Consider the following 9,977-nt stretch of genomic DNA (forward strand, 5'->3'; position numbering starts at 1 on the left):
TGAGCACCTCGGGATGGGGCGCCCGCAGCTGTGTGCAGCAGTGCTGGTCTCTGGAGCACTTCAGCAATAAGCTGCAAAGCATCTGGCACTCAGCACCTGCTGCAGAGCCTCCCAAATACTTCCCTGCCCTCAGCGTAGTGCTGGGCCTTGAGTTAGAGAGCCGGTCTGCTATTTTCAGAATCCATTTGAACTCTTCTCTCAGACGTTCCTGTTAGACACCTTTCAGCTGAAGGCCTTTTCAGGCCTCTTCATTTCCAATCCTGTCTGATAAAAATTAGGACTTTAAAAGCTGGCTCTGCTCTAACAAAGCAGTGCGCATCCACAGCTGGAATTGGCAATCAGCTAATTAGGTCAGCTCTTGGCCTGAATGGTTGGACAAAGAGGAAGCATGGAAGGGGAAGCCGTGTGGTTGAATTGGGGGTGGAAATGGCAAGAAGGACCTAGAAAATGGGTTTCGTTTGTAACTCGAGCCAGAAGATTGGGCTGGAGGGGGAGCGGAACGGCGGCCGTGTGGATGAGCTCACTGTTGTGTTGTGACTGCTTGCAGTGCCAGGAACAAGTCTGCAAAGGGCTCAAGATGGCTCTCGTCTCTGAGCAAAATGGGAGCAGGATGTCAGAGAACTGCCTGCTGCCATTAAGTCCTCTGCACGCTATGCTCCTTGTGCCTTGTTCGGGCCTTGTTGCTGCAGGAGATGAGGCTGATGGGCAACCCCTCTAGGGAAGGTGAGGAGGAAAGGTGAGGGGTTTTTTTTTGTGATTTCACGGCTGAGAAATCACTGTGACCTGTACTTGGCTCTTAGAGCTCTCCCACCCTGTGTCCCTGAGAAGCTGCTGGTTTTCCCTTTAAACATGAAAGTTGCCCTGTAGACCGGCTGCGTCTGTGAGGGAGGGAGGGAGGAGGAAAATGCAGCTTGCAAGTGACAGGGAGGCAGAAAAGACCTGAAGGTTAAAGCTGAGGGGCGAGATGGCTTAGAGGCATGCTTTTGGGGTGGGTGGCTGAAGCTGCGTGTGTTCTCGTGCTGGTGAGTAGCACCATCATCAATACAGATGAGAGTGACATTTCTGGTTCACGCTGAGCGATTAGAGACTGTCAAATTGCAGCAGGCACAGACCACAGGAGAGGAACAACAAAAACACCGAGCAACCCACCCCAGCATCACCTCCGGGGCGGGGGGAGGACGCCTTGGTGTCCTCCATCAGCCCGTGTCTGGGTGACATTTTAAATAGGCTCCTGCACGCGGTGTCGCCTGCTGCTGCTGCGGTTGTCAATGTCAGAAGGGGGAGGGGATCTCTTCCTTGAGTGGTTTGGTCCTGGCAGTCCCTGCGATGTTTGAGCTGTCACAACAGGGAAGGTTCCCAAGGAAGCTGCTGGCTGAACGAGAGCTGGCTGGGTGCCTGCTTCTCTCAGGCTCAGAGATGAGCCAGGGTAGAAAGGGGAGGTAAGCCAGGGCCGGGCTGCGGCAGTGATGGCGCGCCCTGGGGTTGAGCCCAGGGTGGTGAGGGGTCTGAGCTCCTCCTTCCACGCTCTCAGGGATGCTCTGTGTCTCCAGGGCGCGAGTGTCACGCTGGTGCCTGCAGTAAGCAGGCAAAGATTGCTGTCGTGAGGACATCTTGGGCCCACAGGAGGTAGAGCTGCTTCCTTGCTGACAACAGGAGAGGAGCCACTGGTGGCAAATTGCTGGCAGGAATGGGAGTGAAACCTTTTGTTTCTCATCAAATGAGAGACTGCAGAAACAATGGTGGCAGCGTTCCTGCTCCCTACGTTAATCCACTATTGTAGCTGGGCAAGATAGCTGCAATAAAATGCCTGGCTGTTAATTTTATGCATGGAAAACTTCTTACCTGCTCTACCCCTGCTCCCCCACCCCCCTACAGTTTCTTTTCCAACTGCAGCTATTTTTCCCTGCTGACTTCAGGTGTTTTGTATTCTGCTTAGATCAATAGCAGAACAACAGCAGCAGCTTTCCAGTTGTCACTAGGAAGACCCTGCTGTCAGCTACTGCTCACCCATTTTCTGCCAGTGCAGTGCTGGGGATGGAGAGCCCTTCTGCTAGCCTGATGAGCACAAAGAAAGCTGTGCAGTACAGGAGTGATGTATTGATTTTCTTTCTTTCTTTATTTTTTTTTTTAAGTCCAGCCTGGGGAAAATGCCGTTCTGTGCTCCAGCCTGGATTTGCCCTCCTGCATTTGGTTTGAGAGGCAATAAACCGGGCTGCCTGAGACGGCCCTGCCTGGAGGGAAGGTGTGCGGCGGCACTGTGGGGATACGTGGCGTCCCATGGAGGCTGTCAGTGCTGTCCCTGCTGTGTGGCTTTGCCAAGGGAGCTGGTCCGTGGTGATACGCTGCTTAGCAGCCTGCGGGCCAAACGAGCAGGAAGAGCAAATCCATTGTCTGACCGGAGAGACGTGCCAGGCCGCGTTAGCTGATGTGGATGTTGGGCCCGTTTCATGGCTTTCAGCAATCTCTGGTGCTTACGTGAGCTTGGAGCAGATCAATGCCAATATTTTCCTTTGTAGAACAAAAGGCGTTCAGAGGAACACACAGAACCTCCGTGTGTATCTTCTACCCAAAGTGCCAACACAGGAAGCGTCTTTCAGAAACCAAAGCACGAGGTGTGGCTTTGCTCTCCGCTGTGTCTGTTTCTCCTTTGCTTTCCCTCTTTTGGACCTGGACTGTTCTGTGAATCCCTTCACCTTGAGATTATGAGCCTGGGCTCAGGCCCTTGATCAGCTCTGGTGCAGTGACAGGTCATGCTGAGCCAGTGCTGCACTGCAGCTCGACTTGTGCTGTTCCCTGCAAGCCCTGGGGTGGGTGGCTCTGCTGACGCCTTCCCTGCTGGAAAGGTCTGCCCAAAATGTGGTCTAGACTGGGGACTAATGGTAGATGATCTCCTGAGGGCTTGGTAGAGGTGAGAAAACGTAGATTGCAGTGCACCACTGAGCTAGTTGAGTTGAAGCCTGAGTACGTGTGTGACATTAGTGTGTATGGAGGGCAGGAAGGCCGCCTCTAAAGCAGACTGTTAGCCAGTGCTTTCTGCTGCCGCAGCGGCAGATCCTCAATGCTGTCCCCTGATTGCCTCTCCTGGGGTAGAGGATCCTGAGCTCTTGTGCTTTCACGCTGAAAGCTTCACTCGGCTAAAATGGTGTGAGCACATCAGCGCTGTTCTGTCCCTGGAGTGCTGCTGCTGGGGAGAATGTGCTGACAAACGTGAAAGGCTGGGCTCAGCTCAATTTTTGAGCTAAGTCAGGTGCTGGGAAGCAGAGTGCATGAAGTAGCGATGCGAGAATTACTTGATGAAGGAGAAGGGTTACAAGAAAAAATGGGACTGTTGTGCAAAGGCCGTGACCTCACGATGACTGCTGGGAACGTGGCTCTGCTTGCTGCCAGCGCTGGGCTGTGGGTAACAAAAACCAGCTCCTCTGTGAGCGCTGTGCTCAGCTCCGCAGTGCCTCCACAGAGGAAGCACACGACAACGTGCTGGATGGGGGGGAGGCAGTTTTATTCACACCGTGCTGCCTGAGCTCACAGCTGGGCCTGGGAGCCACGGAACTGCAGCTCAGCACCTCCAGAGGAGGAAATGAGCGGCTTCCACGAGGAGCAGGGGAGGATCTGAAGAGGAGCGGGGGGCCTGGACACGTCCCATCGGCACAGCATCCCATCCCTGCCCTCTCCTTCTGCATCGTGAAGGCGGCAACCCGGAACGAACACCTTCCTTCTCGGCTCCCTCCTGTAGTTTAATTAAACTTCCTAATAAAGCAATTGTTATTTTTTCGTAACCCGCTGCTTCATTTGTAAATGCTGTCACTCCTCGCGTCCTCCTGCTCTCTCCCAGGTACCAGAGGGGACGGCCAAGGGCTGGACGGACAGCGGGAGGGCCGCGAGCCCTGTGGCCGCACACGGTAGGCGTCAGGGGCGATAAAGCGCCGCGGCCATCGCTTCCCGTGCCCGCAAAGCGAAGCCCGGCGCCCTCCTGCCTCCTAACGCCGCCGCTCCCCGAGCCCCGCCCGCCCACGCGGCCTCCGGGCCTCTCCCACTTCCTGGTTACCAGCCGCAACCGGAAGCCGCCGCGGTCTCCAGGAAGTGACGTCATCACCACGACGGCCCGGCTGGGGGGGGCGGGCCCAGGTGATGGCGGAAGCGGAGGCAAAGATGAAGCAGTTCAATGGCGGCGGCGGGGCTGGGCTGGACGCGGAGCGCGGCCGCTTCCCGTACTGCGTGGTGTGGACGCCCATCCCCGTGCTGACGTGAGTGCGGGGCCGGGCGGCAGGAGCGGCAGCGGGAGCAGCGGGCCGGCCCGGGGCTGTCGTTGCGGCAAGGCGTTGTGCGGGGCGGGAGGGCCGGCGGCTCCTGGCGGTCCGGGGCTGACGGCTGCGCTCCGCCGTGCGGCAACGGGGCACGGGAACGGGCGAGGCCGCGCCGTGCGGCTCCGGGCCGCGCCGAGGGCTGCTCCCCGTCCGCCTCGCCCTCCAATGAGGAGCGCTGCTGGGCCGGGCTGCGGGGCGGGAGAAAGACGTGGAGCGGGTCGGGAACGGCGCTTCCAGTGCTGGAGGATTTCACGCCGCTTTCGCCTTCTTGCCCTTTTCCTCTCCCCCCCCCCGCCGGGCGCTCGGAGCTGCGCTGCCCCGCTTTCGGGTCTCCGTGTCTGCCCGTGGGTTCCTTCCCCAGGGAAGCTGTGGCATCTTCCTGTCGGTTTTGTTCCGCAGCGGAAATCCCAGCGTTGTTGTTTGGCAAAATCTCTCTTTAGATTGCATAATTGCTCCAATTGTCTCCCTCTGACATTTCCTGTCATCCTCGGATTGGGAAGCTGGAAAGGTAGGCAGCGCTGAGAGGAGAATGGGAAACAAAAGGGAGGAACTGCGCCTTTGAAGGTGGCAGTGCTGTGACAGCGCTGTGCTCCTCCTGGCTGACAGAACCTGCTCTGTGCAGACCGGGAAATGCCTGCCTGCTTTGTGCTGGGAAAGGCAGAGGAGAGGGAAAAGTGGCACGAGTGCAGAAGGTGGAACATTGCAGATCCTCCGTGCTGTGGGGTGATGTTATCGATGAGAGCTGCGTGCAGTTTATCTCAGCTGTGCTTATCAGCACGTGTGGTTTGTCTCCTCGTTTTGGTCACTTTAGGATCTCTCTTATTGAGCCGTGGTTTGTTCCTGTGTAGCCTTGCTGCGATGCCATCTGAGATGTTACTGGGCACAGCCTTGTGTGGGGAAATGAGTGAGGAATGGGAGAGGTGAGCAGAGCTGGGAAGGCTGCAGCTGTGGGACAGCACGGTGATGTTACACTGTGACCATGGATGGGCTGGGATTCAGACCTGCTGCTCTCTGTGAATAGTGGGGGCGAGGAGAAGCCTTTGAAACAAGGGGAGCATTTAGGGATGAGGGAACAACAAGAAGCTCATCTCCTACCTGCGGTGCCAATGTCTGGTTTGCAGTGAAAGGCTGCAGTGTGGCAGCTGGGCAGGATGACCTTTTTATCCCTCGTTTGTCAAAGCAAAAAGTCCAGGTTTATCCCAGGGCTGCTTCTTCTGGATGCGGCCCTTTTACGTGGGAACACAGAGCTGGTAAAGCACGGAGCCTGAGCGCCCTATGGAAGAGCCAACCCTGGGTCTGCTTGTCAGGGCAGCACGGCTCCAGGTGTCCCCTGTGTGCTCTTCCTCTGTTTGCACACTCCTGCATCTCCACCTGGCACTGGTTCCCCTGCTGTCACCTCCTGGCTGCCTCATGCACCAACCCTGCCTGTCTGCCCCATGCTGTCTGTTGCGTGGCAGCTCCTGGCAGCACAGTGCTGTGCTTTGGGGGCAGACTCTCAGCCTGACGCTTCACCCTTTCCCTCTGTAGGTGGCTCTTCCCCATCATTGGCCATATGGGCATCTGCACGTCGACGGGAGTCATTCGGGACTTTGCGGGGCCGTATTTTGTCTCAGTGAGTACAAGGTGGCTCCTGGTGCTTAAGCCAAAATCTGGGCTTGGTCTGCATCTCAGTGAGCTTTGAGCCACCCCCTGTGTTGTGCACAGCAGTGCTGTTGGATGTCCCTCATCTTTGCCATCCCTCTGTGGGTCGTTGGTGCAGCGCGGGAGGATCAGGCAGACAGAGGCTGGTTTGGTTTGTGGGCAGGAGGAAAGAACCTCGTAGTCTGTGCTCTTTGTGGGAATTTTGGGCCTAAATCCTTTTGCAGTTGTGATGGCATCCTGAGATTGTTGGGGGCTTTCACTTTGTGGGGGTGTTGAGCCACGAATGCAGCACAGCATCGTCCTCATGAGAGCCTTCTCCCTTTCCTTGCAGGAAGACAACATGGCGTTTGGGAAGCCAGTGAAGTAAGTGCTGAAACACCCAAAGGTTGTGATGGCAGCCTGTGCTGTGCTGACATCGCTCGCGTCTCGTCGCCGTTGTGTGGGGTGGAGTTGAGGCTCCTGGGCTTTGTCAGCCTGTTGTGAAGGAGCAGCGAAGGGATCTGATCCGTTCTTGTCTTCCCAGGTACTGGAAGCTGGATCCTGGCAAAGTTTACTCCAGCAGCCCCAACGCGTGGGACACGGCTGTGCACGACGCCTCGGAGGAGTACAAGCACCGAATGGTGCGGCCTGCGAGCGGCTCTGGTTGCTGCCCTCTGCCTGGGGGGCTGGGCAGAGTGTGGAGCAGGGAGCCCCAGGGACGGCGATTCTAACGCTCCTTTCTGTGTTCCAGCACAACCTTTGCTGTGATAACTGCCATTCTCACGTGGCTCTGGCCTTAAACTTGATGAGATACGACAACAGCACCTCCTGGAACATGGTCAAACTCTGCTTCTTCTCGCTCCTCTATGGGAAGTACGTAAGGTGAGCCGAGGAGCAGACAGGACTCAGCAGGCAGCCGAATCCTCTTCTTTTGTTCTTCTGTCCCTTCAGAGCTTCAGCCTTTCCCTTGGGAAAGGAGGAGCATCTCTCCCCCCTCCTTCCAGCACACGGGTGAGAGGTCCTGTGCCATCACTGCCTGCTGCTGCTTCTTAGGGGAAGAACCAGGAGTGTTTGCTGGCTTGCACTGAACGCTGTTCCCAAAATTCTGCCTCTAACAAATAATTCAGGGTGCCAGGAATTTGGGAGATGCGAGCAGATCTTCCCTCGTGTTGTCTTTTGGCTGGGGTAGGTCAGAACAGAAGGTCACAGGATGGCTTGTCTCCAAGGGTCACTGGTTTCTTTTCCCTCTTGAATCTTGTTTGCGTTAGAACTGGTCTGATTTCCAACTTGAGCGGAGAGGGAAATGCTGAGCTTTCCTTGTTATAAAGGATGGGCACTTGGTCTCCATTTCAACTCCTTGGGCCTGGAGGGGAGGTTCTGTGAGAGCTGCCCTGCGCGCCGTTGTTGCACTGCTGCCTTTCTGCTGGGTCCAGCCTGATCTCAGACAGCAGCTCCAGCTGTGCTCCCTGCTGTGCCAGCTGAGTGCACCAACAGCCCCATCAGAGAGACTGGCTGCAGTGGCACTGCACTGAGTGACTGCACAGAGTGACACTGCTGGACTGTGAGTGGCATCAGTGCTGCAGGCAGAGCTCAGCCCCGTGGCTCATGGTACAGTTCTTTGGGGACCCCGTGTCATATCAAGATTTGGACCTGATCCCCATCGATGGAGCAGTGGATAAGGAAAGCATTTGTCTCCCTCCGATTTCTCCATCTGTCGTTGCTTCTTTTTGTCCCTCCTGTATTCCTCTGCTGACTTAAAATCCTCTCCTTTTTCCCTTTTCTTTTTGTCTTGCAGCGTAGGGGGGTTTGTGAAGACCTGGCTTCCCTTTGTCCTCTTCCTGGGTGCCATCCTGACGGTCGTTCTGACGCTTCACCTGCGGTGATAGCAGCTGTGAGCTCCCATCCCGTGGGCACACGAAGGAGGGAACTGCGATGCTTGGCTCAGTGAGGCAGGCACAGCACCGCCCTGGGAAGGCTGCAATCCCACTCCACTGTCACAGCTCATCCTCGTTTCCTGGAGCTGCCTCCTTACCCTCCTGTTTCCGTTCTGTCGCTGCTGTGTCTCAGTGCCGGGCTCCCGAAGCCTCCTGACTTCTCCTTCAATTTGGTCCCTCTGCGATTTGGCGGTTGGGAAAGGAGAGGTGTGGGCACCTTTGCTTTCAGCCCGGGCAGAGCCTCAAGGCAAACCCCGCCTGCTGGCTCAGGAACGCCAGTGGTTTCACCTCCTCCCATCCCCTCTTCCTTCCTCCTGCTGCACTTCATCAGATGCTTCCTTACATTTCCAGCCTCCGAGGAGGGGCTGCGTCCCTCTTGCACGACTCTCCCTTAGCACAAGGTTTGGAGAGGAGGTTTGGGGCTCCTGCTGGGGGTGTGCGTTGCCACAGCACGTGCTGCCAGTCCCCAGCAGTGATAGCAAGGTGTTGGTGGCTCAGCACCCTGAGGAGGATCGCTCTGTGGCAGAGCAGATCCATCTGGTCCTGCTGGTGAGCCCAGAAAAGCAGGAAAGTAGATGGACCGGCTTGGGCACGGCTCGTAGCAGCCTGCACGCTTTCAGCAGCACGTTGCAGAGCTGGGAGTCTGCTGCCAAATCCCTTTTAGCTTCTGCCAGAGAAAATGCAGCTTCCCTGCTTCTCGCGGTGTCTGAGTGTCACTGCGCTTCTCACGAGCTCCATCACTTTCCTTTGAGCCTCCATGCTTTGCATGGCACCGAATCCCTGCCTGCAGAGGTGGCAGCGGGTGGGAGCTGCTGGGCCAGAAGGCCTCGTGTAGGGCTGTGATGGCATCCAGAGCAGCACCTGAGCCCTGAGCTGGAGATGTAAGGGGAGGCAGAGGGCCTGGCAGGCAGGCTGCTCTTCTTGGGCTTTGCAGCAGCAGGCAGGGCACTGGTTTTCCTCTGGGAGCAGGAGGGCTCTCAGCGGTGCCCTTGGGGTAAAAGCGCTGCACAGGACTGGCTTGGGTGTGAGGAATGCTGTTCTCACGTGCTGGGATCTGATGGCCCTCCTGTGCCCCGGCTCAGGCAGTGCTGGGGGCTGGGAGCGCTGGGCCGAGGAGGTTTGGGTCTGGGATCTCTGAGGCGCTGGCCTGCAGGTGCTGCTTTCTGTGGGGCCGGCGGCCAGGCTGCTTTCTGCAGAAGTGTTGCTGGAGGTGATTGCCTTTAGCAGATCCTTCTGATGGCAGAGGGAGGGTTGGCTTTTCCCCACGTGTCTGATCGCCCAGCTCTGCACTCTGCTGCGTGCTGCATTTCAGTCTCATGGCTCTTCTTGTCTGCACGCCACACCTGTGTCACCCTGACGTTGAAGCCCCCTCCAGGTCCCTGCTGGCTCCTTCTGTGCCTCCCCCCTGCTTCCCCCTCTTTGCTCCCCAGCTGCACAGGGTTTCCCCTTGGGCATCTCTGTATTTCCTCCTCTCCCATGCTCCTGTTTCAACGTCTCCTCGCTCCCCTCCCTTCTCCATGCCCCCCAGCTGTCTGTGTCACCTCCTGCTGGCGCTGTGCAGACCTCAGCGCCCACCCCCACGTCCCCCCACCCGGAGGTGTTGCTCTCTGTGCTCTGTCACCTCCTGCCCAGTGCAGAGCGGGCTGCAGGGCCGAGATCTCCATCGGAGAGAACCTGAGGAGGGAAGCGTGGAGCCTTGCTGAGCTGCCCTGCCTGGCTGTGGGCCGATGTGCCCCAGGTGGGTGGGAGAGATGAGTGCCAGCGTGCCCCAATTCTGAAGGGAAGTCTGAGACCCTCCAAGGACGTGCCAGGAGCCGTGGGCTGAAGCCAACCAACCCATCTGATGCAGTAGCAATAACCTAGAGACTCGCAGGGCCGCGTCCCCGTGCGTTAGAGATAAGCTGTACGAGCATTGCCAAAGCTGAGGAGCTGCTGGGGGAGGCTGGGATCCCCGCTCTGGGATCCTTGACAACGTCCAGTGCCATTCCCAGTGCTTTTGTACCAAATCTGAGTTTTGAACAGAGACTTTTCTCCCGCAGCAGCAGCAGAGCCCTGCGGTCTGTTGGGCTGAGATGAAGCAGAGGTCCCACAGAGCTGCCCCAGCCCTCACCGAGCCACC

General features: G+C 57.4%; 1 protein-coding gene across 1 annotated transcript; it reads left to right on the forward strand.

Moving 5' to 3' along the window:
- Positions 1 to 4,101: 4,101 nt before the first annotated feature.
- On the forward strand, positions 4,102 to 8,557 carry TMEM222 (transmembrane protein 222). Its single transcript, XM_052699251.1, has 6 exons — positions 4,102 to 4,244; positions 5,832 to 5,916; positions 6,277 to 6,308; positions 6,469 to 6,565; positions 6,676 to 6,806; positions 7,720 to 8,557. The coding sequence occupies exons 1-6, from the start codon at positions 4,129 to 4,131 to the stop codon at positions 7,805 to 7,807; spliced, it is 549 nt and encodes a 182-aa protein (XP_052555211.1). The 5' UTR covers positions 4,102 to 4,128; the 3' UTR covers positions 7,808 to 8,557.
- The last annotated feature ends 1,420 nt before the right edge of the window (positions 8,558 to 9,977 follow it).

This window comes from Tympanuchus pallidicinctus, unplaced genomic scaffold (assembly GCF_026119805.1).
Source record: "Tympanuchus pallidicinctus isolate F22 unplaced genomic scaffold, pur_lepc_1.0 scaffold35, whole genome shotgun sequence".
In the NCBI taxonomy this organism is placed as follows: domain Eukaryota; kingdom Metazoa; phylum Chordata; class Aves; order Galliformes; family Phasianidae; genus Tympanuchus; species Tympanuchus pallidicinctus.

What these genes read in the sequence shown, in the direction of transcription:
- TMEM222 (XM_052699251.1), top strand. Translation starts at nt 4,129, where the DNA reads ATGGCGGAAGCGGAGGCAAAGATGAAGCAGTTCAATGGCGGCGGCGGG. An exon ending in ACGCCCATCCCCGTGCTGAC is followed by an intron (nt 4,245 to 5,831) that starts GTGAGTGCGGGG and finishes TTCCCTCTGTAG; the next exon opens with GTGGCTCTTCCCCATCATTG. An exon ending in CTCTATGGGAAGTACGTAAG is followed by an intron (nt 6,807 to 7,719) that starts GTGAGCCGAGGA and finishes TTTGTCTTGCAG; the next exon opens with CGTAGGGGGGTTTGTGAAGA.